At 34.5% G+C, this 13,776-nt stretch overlaps 1 protein-coding gene across 2 annotated transcripts; it reads right to left on the bottom strand.

Moving 5' to 3' along the window:
* Window positions 1-1,013: 1,013 nt before the first annotated feature.
* Window positions 1,014-13,420, bottom strand: rdgB (retinal degeneration B). Of its 2 annotated transcripts, none has more exons than XM_088194526.1 (2): window positions 13,035-13,179; window positions 1,014-7,091 (listed from the first exon to the last, which is right to left on the bottom strand). In XM_088194526.1, exon 2 carries the CDS (start codon window positions 7,042-7,044, stop codon window positions 3,472-3,474), a length of 3,573 nt encoding a protein of 1,190 aa, XP_088050652.1. In that variant the 5' UTR covers window positions 7,045-7,091; window positions 13,035-13,179; the 3' UTR covers window positions 1,014-3,471. The 2 variants fall into 2 exon arrangements, with proteins under 2 accessions (XP_088050652.1, XP_088050653.1); XM_088194527.1 differs by lacking the exon at window positions 13,035-13,179 and adding an exon at window positions 13,323-13,420 and having other exon boundaries at window positions 1,678-7,091.
* Window positions 13,421-13,776: the final 356 nt, after the last annotated feature.

Here is a 13,776-nt window from a genome sequence, read left to right as displayed (position 1 = left end):
TACAACGGGGTAAGTCAATCACTTATAATGAATACAAGTAAGTATTAAACACCAGGAAATCAGTGACATCTATATTATAAATTAAAAATTATTTTGTTACATAATTTATATTCAATATAATAGCGCATTTTTTATAAATAAAAATTTGAGCCCTGCTGCCGGGACTTGAACCTGCAACCTCAGGATTACTAATCTGAGACGTTACATACTGCAATATTCAATCCTTATTTTCCGTTGTTGTATAAAAATGATTGCATAATTCGGACATATGTATATATATGGCAAGAAGACTTCTCTTATTTGTCCAAATAAGGTAATAAATAATTCTCGATACAATTTCTCTCTTCACAAAGACAAATTATAACTTTTCGTATATCTAAAAACATTGAAAACTACAAAAATAATTCAACTACGTACTATATATATATATTTTTCAATAAATAACTGTGATGAATATGGTTATGTATACATATAATATTTATCAGTTCTTCTTATTACTTTTAACGCATAGATTTGATTTCCTTATATTTTTAACATACATATATTTGGACTCTATTAAACGTTACGTACATATGTATATGAAAAACAGAATAACATTACTAAATAACACACAAATATTAATAAATAAACTGTTTCAAAAATCCAGGCTTTGATTATTGCTAAAATCGTTTATTTATTTATATTAAAAACTATACGGATTTGGGCGTTGAAACACGTTTCAAAATAAAACTTCCTAAGATAGAATAAATACATATAGATTGGATAAATTAAGAAGAGATTTCATATTATATACATATTTATATAGAAAATATATAATTTTATATGTTTAAACACAATAAATAGTCATATAAATTAAATCTTGGAAACAAACACATTTGTACTTTTTATGTTAGTTAAACGCAAGTAAATTAAATAAACTTCAGTGAAATGTAGTCAAGCTTTTAAAAAATACGTTATTGAACCTTTAAATACAAATAAAATATGTATGATTTTTAATATTTAATATTAAAATATTTTTCATTAACAATATAAATTATTGTTACCAGACATTTTTAATAAAAAAAAATATCTTTGGCAGTTTTTTTTTAATATACATATGTATAAGAAAAGTTAGTTTAATATTTTTGATACACATATAGAATAATATCAATTTCTTACAAGTATAGGTTTATAATAAAATTCAAAGTCATGTGTGATCGGAAATTAGAAATATAAATAAATAAAATAGATACAACTAACGTCGAATATATAAGTGACATACACGTTTATAATATTTAATTAATAAATAAAGAATATTCAGTAGAAAGAAGACTTAGTGAAAGATTTGCATGTGTTTTAATCATGGGTGCAATATTATAGCTCAAATGTATAGTATTATACAATAATATTAAAGACGCTTTTTATAGCGGCGATTTCGGAAGTTACCATATTATTATGTAATTATGCATTAAACATTGAACACTAGGCGATTTTTTTATATCATAGTATATTTAACGTCTTCTAACAACATTTACATCAAATATAACAACGTTAGTGTCAACTGAACGCGGATAAACACTCACAACCGTTTTACGCAGACGTCACGCATTCACATGCAACAATCACAGTCAAAAAATATAATCAGTCGTAAAGTGCTATTTTATTTTCACGGCTTTTATTGGGTTTTTAGGAATTATATTTTCACTACAATTCTATATACCAAAACTGTCTTTGATTCGACTCTTTTCAACCAAAAATACGATAAAAATTGACATCAAAGGATAGATAATAATAGAACGGATAAATTTTAACCATTGTTACACCACGGAGCAGCAAGTTGAAAAGTATGACGCGCGCGACCCAAAGGAATGCTAATGATGCTAACAATAAACTGAACCGATTCAAGTAGTCTCGAGGACCAACAAATCAAAGGTAAAATAAGAACATTAGACTTCTGAAATAACCTGAGAATCGATCGAAGACACTTGACAAATCAGGAAATTAGGTCCCAATATTTGTAAATAAATCAGAGAATACAAGCAGATAAAAATCATACTTGAAATATGTTGTTACACCACGGAGCAGCAAGGCGAAAAGTATGGCGCGCGCGCGACCAAAAGGAATGTCTAGGGGAAGGGGCGAGCGTCATGGTCAGAGGGTGGCAGGGTGGAATAGACTGGCGCTCGCCGTAGAAGACGGACGTCATTTCAGCACTGCGGCTTAAGCGACAGAAAATTAACTTTAACACCATATTTCAGGCACAAAGGGTAGGATTTTTTTTATTGAGTTGAGATATGAACCATTAAAAATAATGAAATCTTCAAAATGTGATGCTCAAATCCATGACGAACTGTAGAAAATATGCTGAAGAACATACTCTAGTTTCGAAGAAAACTGTCAAAAAATACAGGATTGAGTAGAAAAATAAGAATTTTGTGTCCTTGTTTAAATCATTTATGCTTTAAAAATGAAAGAGCAATGCATTTTCATTAAGATGTGAACAGTCAATTTCTTGTTATATTACCAATTTACATCTGCTAATGATGCTAACAATAAACTGAACCGATTCAAGTAGTCTCGAGGACCGACAAATCAAAGGTAAAATAAGAACATTAGACTTCTGAAGTAACCTGAGAATCGATCGAGAAAAAGACACTTGACAAATCAGGAAATAAGGTCCCAATATTTAGAAATAAATTAGAGAATACAAGCAAATAAAAATCATACTTGAAATATGTTCCGCAAAGTGAAAATACTCTCAAAAAAGTTCAAATCACAAATATGGACATGAAAACCATAAAGGTATGCGAGGAAAAAGAATACACTTAATCAACTACAGAAGGACATAACATACTCCCCCAAAAAAGAGAAGCAGCCGTCAAAAACTGAAGAATTGTAAATCACACTGATCAATTTATTGTTGTAGTACTAAATTACTCCAGCTAATGATCCTGACAATAAGTGGACCTGACTCAAATAGTCTCGGGGACCAACAAATCAGTCAAAAATAAAATATTGGACTTTTGAAATAACCTGGGAATTTATTAAGAAATGACACTTAACAAACCAGAAATAATAGCCCTATATTCGGAATTAAATCAGAGAATAGAAAGAAGTTGAGAAACAGATAAAAATCATACTCATACTAATTACAAAAAGATCAAACTTCGAATATGAACTTTGAAAGACATGGTCACAACATACTCCCCCAAAAATAAAAACTGAAGAATTACAATTCAAGGTGATAAAGGAATATAAATACGTCAATTAATCTGGTTTTCATTATTTTGAGATGAAAAGAGTCGATCAAAGTATAAAATAAAATAATCGTTTACCTTATGCTAATGATTGACAACAAGAAAATAAAATTATGACACTATTACTTAACTGTATATTGCGAATCCAATTCATATTCAACATTCGCCTCATACTTTTCCTACATAATTAGAATATAAGCGTAATGATATTCATCCTTGAAATGCAGATAGGCATTCACCTTCGCCGGCGGATGGAAGCCTTCTGGCCGGGAAGACCGAAGAAGCGCCGGGGTATCACCATTCTCGCGTTGCCTTGAGCCGGACGACAACCGCCGGGCGACTGCAAGAACGACAGATGCGTCGCATACCCTTCGCTCAACACAGTCGCTGCACTCATCTGTTTCTTGCTCACTTTGCCGACAATGTAAATCTGCTTCGGCTGCAAACCGATGTTGGTGTACACTGTGATGTCTTTGCTTGACCCGTAAGCGCTATGTATGATCACACTGTGGTTTTGAATTAGATTATTTAAATAGGCAGCTTTGTGACCCAACGGATCGGTAGACAATCCATCGGCGAACGATACGAGTCCGTGTGGGAAATTGTGTTGTCCTAGCCACGACACCACTTTCTGCTGTTGCATATCAGGACGTCCAGTTATATATATGATCAGATAGCCGAGTTCTTGCCAATGTCGGACAATATCGACGGCGCCGGCTCTGACTTTAGGATCGCGACCGGTGACGGACATACTAGCGGTAAACGATCCGTCGATACTAAACACAGCACATTCTGTAAAGGGAGGGATTATTGCAAGGTACATATCACAACATGTATGATCGCCGCGCACTACTAATTTAATCGGGTAGATGCCGCAACTGATTTTTTTATCTTCGGGCATCGTATAACTAACTCTGCCCGTTTTATCCGTTACTTCCGTGGCCAGCATCAACCACTCTCCGGCCGGCGGTTCTTTCATGATATGAATATCAATTTTTTCTCCAGCTAGAGTGATCATATCTAACGGACCGTACATGAATCGAGCCGAAAAGTTTATCTGGGCACTTTCTCTAGCTAATACGTCGTTAGCTCGATGATTTGCGGCCACGTTTTTCAATTTGACAGAAGTCCTCTTTCTGATCCATTTCTCTCTAGGTTGACCCGGTTTGAACGCTGACATGTCTTTTTCATCTACGCCTCCGAACGACGCCAAATCAAAATGTCCGACTTGTCGTAATAAAAATGCTATCACGTCTGAACTCTCCCAATAGCTAGCGTGAAATAAATGCGGAAGAGCGTGCGTCGGAAAGTTGTTCAAGCCTTCCGGACAGTATAATGCGTAATCTAATCGTTTATTACCCCACCATTTTTGTTGCAAGGCATTGACGGTCATTACGGGTATATTATCGACCAATCCGCTCACAGTACTCTGCATTGATACTTCGGACAAACGGCGCATCACAGGAGTTGCCGGTTGTAAATTATCGCCGAATAATTGTGGATGACTTTGTATAAATTCTAATAAATGGCATGGTTGACCACTTCCTAATGGAAATTTTGCATAACGCGGCACGTTAATAGGAGGAAGAATAGAAAATCTAGCCGATAGTAAAGGCTCAAGACGAGCCGCTACTGGATCTGTCGGATGAAACAAATTGTATATCTGCTGAACGGGTGGTTTATTTATGATCTGATTTTTATCCTCGGATATTTTCCTAGAAGCCAATATAAGCGAGAGAGGACTGCCGAACATGAAAAAATCAGCAACATCAAACTCGAGTTTCAATTGATGTTCGCTAGTGGAAGAAGATCGTCTTCTAGGTGACGGCGCCGATAAATGCTGCTTAGAACATTGCTCAATACCGATCTCGTTATAAACGTTTATATCAGCGTCTAATATACTATTCTCACTCGCGTGTTTCGATTGATACTGTTGAGTTCTACATAGTGCATCGTATCCCATAATTGAACCCATACTATCTCCGATAAAATAAACTTGTCCAGAAAATCCCTTGCCTTCATCCGACTTCAAAAACTCTTGATAAACCATATTAGCTCCGTTGATAGTCTTAGACACTGCATCGTAATATTCTGGAGAGGTAGTAGCCAAGATCGGGATAGCACCGATCGGAATCAAGTCGTGAGTCACGTAAGGTAAATCGGCGCTGGATGGAGATACATCAAAACTGTACGGACTCAACGTCGATAGAACGCCTAAAGCGTCCGTACATATTGGCGGACAAGACACCAATTTGATTACAATATGTCCGACCATCGAGGGATAATGTTGCCTCATCACAGACTCAAAGGCTCCGCGGAATGTAGTTATATCAGATTTTTTAGCCAACAAGTCCACGGTGGCGTCTAAAACACTTCCAGCATGTAAAACCAGCAGTAGCACTGTCGTTGAGCATGTGTGCGAAGTCGGATGCTCGGGAGCGGCGGCATCTATACTGTTTCCGCTTTGTAACGTATATAATCTTCTAGGACCTCGTTCGGAAGCGACTCTCTGCAAAAACGTGTGATTGAATATACTGTCTTCGTTAGATTGTTGCGCTTGAGTCGGAGAAACATCCATCTCGGCTTCGTCTAAAGAACCCATCGAAGACCACTTCGTTAGATGACCCTCGTGTACGTCTTGACAATCGAAAAATTCATCATCCGATTCGGATTCAGCTTCGGATTCTCGTACAATGCTCTCCATTCTCCAATTCACCATTTGGACTTCTAAGCTTTTAATCGATCCGCAAGAAGACGATCGAAGAGCAGGTTTGACCGACTGCCAACTGTGATGATCTGACGGTGGAGAATCGGTTATCTTATGTATTTTATTCATTGATTCCATTGAATGTTTAAAAACAGTATCGCTCACTTTCTTCGCCATGACCGGACTAGAAATCTCTTCTTTTTCAATAGAAGTCATATTGGCAGCTAAGTTTTTAGAGTCTTCGCTCTGTTTCAAATCTGTATTTGACGAATCGCACATTTCAGATTCGGAATCACCGCCCATTTTTCTCTGTAATGCCAATTGAGTCTGCTTTTCAATTTCTCGTATATCGTCCATTGTGAGTCCATGCCATTCGTCCTGCCACGCCCATGCTTGCCGATGAGCTCTCAGCATCGTTTTTCTCAACGCCACGTCATGTATAAACTTCTCTATCTTCGTCTGCATCCCCCAATATCTAAATTCTACTCTGCATAACTTATAAGCGCACATCAAAGACTTTCCGTTTGCTATAGGTTGAGTTTTTCCCTGCACTTCCCTCCAATAATCGTCCAGCCAAGTATCAGCCAAAGGTCCTCTTCTACATTTTTCGGAAACGTAAAACTTAGGATCTTCTTCTTTGACATAATCGGCTCCGTACAATTGATCTCTCACCACGTCGATAACGTCGACGATCCGATTCCTCAAATCGCTACCAGACAATTTAAAAACATTATCTTGATGTCCATTATCACCGAAATAGTACGTCTCAATCTCCAGTGAGAATTTCTCCACAAAAGGACAAGTGTAACGTGTCTTTGTATACGGATAAGCATTCCAAGCTTCTTCCTCTACCGTCAACGCGGATTTTGGCAATAAACCTTTGAACCATCCCGGTAAATGGCTTCCCACGTGATATATCTTACGAGTGTATTGACCGTTTCCACCGGGACCGTCTTCGTAAGGCTCGTTCACTATGATTTCCACCCCGCTGCCCTCTCCGGAACTTTCGTCTCTGCTCTTCTTGGCGATCATGTACAGCTGAGCGATTCTGTACTCTTCGACGGTCAGAGGGAGCGGAATGCGATACTCTTTGATAAACATTTTGAGGATTTTATTTATGATGTGTGATTATTTTGTAGGTTTGACATCTGAAATCAAAAGAAAATGTATTATTCATATTATTCATAGAAAAGGCATTAACACAAAAAAATATCTTATCAAATAATTCTTAAGTACTACATGCAAGTATTGATTATAGAGGCGGCTTATCAATATACTGGTAAAAATGATATTTTGTGATTGAAAAGTTAATATAATAGATCATCGCCACGAATTTATAAATGCATATATGAGTTATGAATATTTTGTCAGGTAAAGTTGCAGACTACAAACAACAGTAGTTCGAATTATAAAATAGTATATTTGTTTAAGTCCTACTCTTGTATTATTTTTTAGGTATATTTTGGTAATTGGTAATTTTGATTGTTGCTACTTTTTGCATAGCTTACGTTTTTCTTTTATTTTATTTGTTAATATTGGGGTGATTTTCCATTTTTTTATTTTTTTATAAGATTGGGTGTGGCTTTCCAAGCTGCCGTTTGAATTATCTTTGTTAAGTGTTGAACTGCTTGTTGTACATTTCAAGTGAAATGTTCAATTTGGTAATTTAGTCAAAATTTTTACTGAATAAATCCATCAAATCCAATCAGTTTTATAATTATATCAGGTCGGAGTTTGTTGTTTGGATGGATGTCTGGTCGGCCGAGGAAACTAGTTCCTAGTTCCTGGGCTGCGTCTACAGAAAACTCTGTGCAGCGCAGTTGCGATGCAGCGAGTCGTCGTTGAGTCGGTACTGCAGATTGTCGTTCAGTTTGGGAATCTATATGTGATCACGTCGGGGCACCAGTTTGGGAGGTGATGCTGATCACGTCGGGAGGTCACCAGTTTGGGGATCTTGTGGTCACGTGGGGCACCAGTTTGGGTATCTTGACGATGCTGACGGAACTGAAAATCACGTCGGTAGATCACCAGTTTGGGAATCTTGTCGATGGTGCTAGAGCCCGTGCTGGAGCTGATGCTAACGATCCTCCTGGATTGTTGGGCGTTCTCGACAGCTGGTTTGGATCTGACGTGGTGATGTCCATGAGAGAAGTCCGAGTCCGGATAGGTAGCGTGTTCGGTAGCGGCGGCGGCGGAGACGGTGGTTTAGTCGATCCGGTGAAGTCTAGCCAAGTGTCGACTGGAGTCTCTGTCCCTTTATATGATTCGTGCGGCGTACGGGAATGGTAAACAAGTTATTGTTGCCTATCGCCACAGATTAATTCGTTTGTAATTTTTACTTATATGATCTCATGACAGCTCGAAACATAATTCAGGTAGAGTTCGTTTTACATCTATTCCTTTGACAATGCAGAAGTCAATCAAGTCAGGTAGTTTTTTTATCAGTTAGCCAGTTTGTTGGTTGTCTTGTGGAGATCCAACTCAAGTTATTTTCCACTGCCGCTTTGTACAATTCTTTTCTTTTATTGTTTATTAGTCTTGAACCCCATAGAAAATTTTTTTCATCATAATCCCCTCCAGCAATAAATTTATTTTCCAGTTTGCTGGAAAATAATTTATAGTTTTCTTTTTTAATATTGTACATTGGTGGACAATACACGACGGAAAGCGTTAATGATGAGTAATGATCTTAAATTTTAACGTTAGTCGCTTGAAGGTATTCTTCTTCGTAATGTTGAATATTGTTTTTAATTATTACTGCTGTGCCTCCGTGTGCAATTCCTTCTGGGTGTCTCGTGGAATAAATGCAGTATCCAGGTATTCTGAACTAGGCGTCTATTTTGTGTTGTTCGAGAAAAAAAATTCTTGTGTGTGTTGCGATAAGCCGTTGGCATTCCATACAGCAATATGCAGTAAAACAATAATTTTTTAATTTTAGAAAAAACTACTATTAGTAGGTTAAGCATAGTACTCATTTGTTACATTAGCTCTTTCATCATTTTTTATTTCGAATAAGTCATTATTTTCTTCGAAAATCTCGGTCGGTTGCATAGCGCCATTTCTATCTTTCTGTGCATATGTTGGTTTGTTCTCGGTTGACTCTGTTGTATTTGCATTGGTTGGTTCTATTTATATTTGTTTTGTTTGAAGTTGTGGATGCTGTTTTTGTTGGAGTTGCTTATATATTAGACGACCTCTATAATTTTCTGGGTAGTTTCCATTTCAATTTGCACATTTTATGTCATTATTTTCTTTCGTGTGACATATGTTTGGCATTTCATACATTGTGATATTTATTTTTTAGCATGTGGAGCTTCAAATTTTTACAACCGTATTCATTAATAATTTTCTTATTATATTTATATCTTTATTATTTTGTTTTGGTTCCAGGTCGATGTAAAACAGTGACAGTGTTTTTTTTGTTATTTTTTGTAAAATGTTTGATTCGTCATATAGTTCTTTCTTTAAGGATTCCTGGTCGGACGATGAATATAGATTTTTTAATACTACTCTATAGTTTCTCTCCTGTTTTTTGGTTCGATTGAAATTCTGTCTTTCTTTCCATTAAAGCATTAATGGTTGTGCTGTATTTATCGCCAGTTTTTGGTTGAATTTTATCCTCTTCATTTATTAATTGTATATTCGATAATTATCGAGTTTAATAACGTTATTAAGGCTTTATTATCTTTGAACCCTGCTACGAAGATCGGTGGTGGTTTTAGTTCATCTATGGTACAAGTTATAATATTTGTTCTGTTGTCTTCTTAGAATCAATTGTATCTGTTTTTTGTTTGTGCTCCCCCGAGCCAGTAATTATTTATTTTTGTTTGGACAAGATGTTCTGGAGTTCTTTGTCTTTTTCTATTGTTTGTTGTTACTGTTTGCTTCTATTATTTGTTGTTATTGTTATCCATTTTTTTGCGCCAGTGGGCGATGCCTTGATAAATGAATGCAATAATTTAATACTCATGGAAATAGTGGGGAAAGAGACGATGGAGGCAATTGTCCCCCCTTGAATTTGACCAGAATAATATACTTTTAAATAAGTTTTAATGAAATCAAAATATTAAAAATACGGCCACTGATAGCCAATTTTTGCCCCCTTCCCCCTGAAAAAAGTTGAAATGACATCCCTGATTCTAAACCAAAAATTCTCGGGTTATCTTTTAAAGATAATCTTGAATCTGTCTAAACAATATTTTTTAAAATATGTAGTTACATTGAAATCATATCGGAATACATTTTCACCGGTAGATATTCAATTCGTCCCCGAAAAACTTTCATACAAAATGTTTTCATTGTAACGAAAACTGATCTCAGTATAACGAAATATCTTGACCCGAATTTAAGAATGAACTTTTAAGTTTAAACAATTTTTTTTCCAATCCCATATTTTGTTACGCAGTAATTAAACATCAACGAGCCAAAAAATGATTTTGTAAAAAGTGTCTTATTTAGGTGGCTGCCACTGAATATACATATGAATTTCTATAAACATTATTATTCTATACAACAAGAAATACGATATAATAATCGTTACTTTGACCCGTGCAAAATATACTTTATGTAATTAAATTATTTACACCTTTGCTTCTGTTAACAACACGACTAAGGCAAGGACACGTTAACATTGAACTGTAACACATTAATACAGTATGTTATTTGTATAATATAGTAAAAAACTAAGCATATTCTAAAGACTTAAGTGCTTAATCTGATTTGAATTACATAATCTAATTGGTGAAACTATCCGTGCCTTAAAAAGATTACTATAGTTCTATTTCGAGAGAATCGACTCTTTTGAAGCCACGCAAGTATAATTTTATAATGTAGTTTCCTATTAATATAATAGTGATTTAACAATTATTTTTATTATATAAGTAAACAAAAAAGTATATATAGACGTCATGATAAACGTGGCAACATTCCAAAGAGCAGTGCTTATTAGACTATGAAATGGATATACAATTTGAATTAACATATAAACTGCAGTTAAGCAATAAAGTTAAAAATAGGATGGTAAACATTTCAAGACGAGATTGAGGAGAATAGAATATTCAGAAATAAATACTGATTTATGAATAGGGGAGAGTGCTATACTTTAGAAAAGGAATACCTCAAAACATTGTTTTTAAGTTTAAAATATATATAGCATACCATTCTGAATTTAAAATTATGTATGATATATAAATTTCAATGAAGTAGAATAACAATTTAAAATCTATCAGCGAGGGAAGGTTCAAAACTTTGACGCCTGTTATTTCAAAAAGTGAAGTAGGAAGTGTGTTCTGTGATGGACATTCTTTGTGTAAATAAAGTGCACCAATCAATTGCAGTAATAGTCGAAACATACATAGCTGACATTATTTTACATAAAGCTACAAAATTCTTGAATTTTTATCAGGGACATCATTGGGGGAGGGGCAGGCAGTGGCATTTCCCCCTTTGGAAAAATTTGAAATAATGTCCCTGATTTCAAACCAGAAATTCTCAGGTTATTCCTCAAAAAAATCTAAAAAAATGGTCTCGAATCTATTTTGAAAATATTTCAGTGAAAACATATTGGAATACATTTTCACTGGTAGATATATATTTTTAGCAGTAAAAATATAATTTATCTGGCAGGTGCTAGTAAAATTATATGATTTTAGCTTTTTTCGTATGTAGTAATATATACATTTACATACTAATTACTATTTATTTACATGCGGTATATAAATGTTATAGTGAATGTGTGTTTTTCAGTGAAATTATACTTTCACTAGTGAAGTATAAATACATTTCCACAAGTAGATACATATTTCTACTAGCGAAAACATAATTTAATTGATAGGAACTATAATAGTAAAATTATATGCTACTCTAAAATGTCTATGAAACTCAATTTGCAACTCAAACCTAGTTTAATGAGTCTTATAACTAATTAGTTTTAATATATAAACAAAAGTTCAATACATAAACTTAGCCAACTCAGCTCTTGGGAGAAAATAAGCAGAATAAAATAGTTTGTCTGCACTTATATTAGTTTTAAAAATATTATAGTAATCCTTACTGATATTACTACAATCTTCTAATACGAGAGTATTGGTCAAAGTCTATTCAAACCAAATTTTGGTCAATAAGAGAGCGCAAAAACAATTACCATTTCTCAGAAGTCAAAAATTCACGGCAAAAGCAATAAAATCGTGTCGGCGACAGCACGATTTTATTACTTTTGACGCAGATTCTAAACCTTTGAATTTGACCAGAAAAATACATGTCATTTAATGAAATAGTATAAATCTTAATAAAATGAAAATATTAAAAAAACGACCAAAGACTGACTTTTATCTTTTTCAGAATGATATTCATGAAGGAATATGTATTTATTTAATAAAAGTGTGAAAGTATTGAAAACATAAAATCAAAATTAAGTCATAATTACTGTAGAAATTTTCCAGGCTTCTACACTACCGGTATAAATAAACTACATTTAAGGTAGCAAAACTGTGTTGATAGTTCAAGGGCCGATTTAATTAATTGTATTGCTTTTTGTTTGAGATATGTAATATTTAATGGAACAATTGATTCGAAATGGGTGATTTTATATTAAATAACTTAAAATTTAGTTAAAAGAGCAAAAGTATTGTGTATTGTGATAAAAGGTAACAATAAAAATTTTAGGTACTTTCCTGTTATCGGAGGGCAAATTTATTCCAAAATAATATTCATATATTTTATTTATTTACATACAATTATAAATGACATTTTTTTAAATAGATTCATTGTGGAGAGTTATTCATGTGGTGTTCGCTGTTGATAATTGCAACAATAACAAAACCACATTAGAAAACCGTGAAAAATATATTTTAGGCGATAAATAAAAATCGATGTTGCAGGTAAGTTTAAATTTGAAATTCAGTGATACAATAATCCTTGTAGATAAAAAAAAAACGGATAATTTACATGGATTTGACTCAGTGAATGAAACGACGTAAGCTGACAACTCTCCCCTACATATTACAAACGATGTATAAGTGTAATTGTTTTAATAACATATTGTTTAAGTTTGTTGTAAAATGTATGAATATTTTGAAAGATGGCGGACGAACCTGAAACGCAGTGTCGAAATCGAACGTTCGTCGACGTTTCGCATGCGATTACGATAGTTAACATCACGAGATAAACAAAGTACGCGAAAACGCAGCCTAGGAGTGAGACGTCCGACCCTCCCCCCACCGCTGAACTTTGACATTTAAGTTTGCCAGGGGTAGTCAACCATCGCTAACATTGCGTTTGACGTTTCGACTCTAATTCGCTCGCCTCGACGGCAGCAGCGTTCTTAGCGGCCGGAGATTCAAATTATAAACTATTTTAACGCAGTTTCAAAGATCCTTTACCTGAACTTTTCTTGACAATTTGTTTACTTTTAAAAAAATAATCGCGGGCACCACGGATGGCACTCCGCCCATACTTCAAAATCAATACACTCGCCATAATGTTGCCAGCGGGAATAAACGTGTTTCAATATTGTGCCATTTCGATAGTATTCACTTTATACTATTTTTATAAACTGTTCAATTTATATTATTTATACAGTCGAAATATAATACATATATGAAATAAAATTAAATGATACAGTAAAGAGAACCTCTACTTGCTCTTAAAAGTGATTCCGTAGTCTTTAGTGGAAGTGTCTTTAGTCATAACGTTCCCATCGAGATCATAACGTTCACATAGAAGTATTATTATCGTAGAGATAAAGAATTGGCAACAGACCGCACGTATTTAAACAATTTTAAATTATCGGAATACAAAACAAATGCAATTTTAAACTATCGTATTAATTTCGAG

The sequence above is a fragment of the Plectrocnemia conspersa genome, unplaced genomic scaffold (genome assembly GCF_051122295.1).
Source record: "Plectrocnemia conspersa isolate PC_06_02 unplaced genomic scaffold, ASM5112229v1 ptg000010l, whole genome shotgun sequence".
Lineage (NCBI taxonomy): Eukaryota > Metazoa > Arthropoda > Insecta > Trichoptera > Polycentropodidae > Plectrocnemia > Plectrocnemia conspersa.
Note: the sequence above shows the minus strand (reverse complement) of the source record. Positions and strands in the feature narration are given on the sequence as shown.

Bases quoted from the DNA above. Each gene is read 5' to 3' on its own strand.
- rdgB (XM_088194527.1), bottom strand. From the start codon at position 7,044: ATGTTTATCAAAGAGTATCGCATTCCGCTCCCTCTGACCGTCGAAGAG.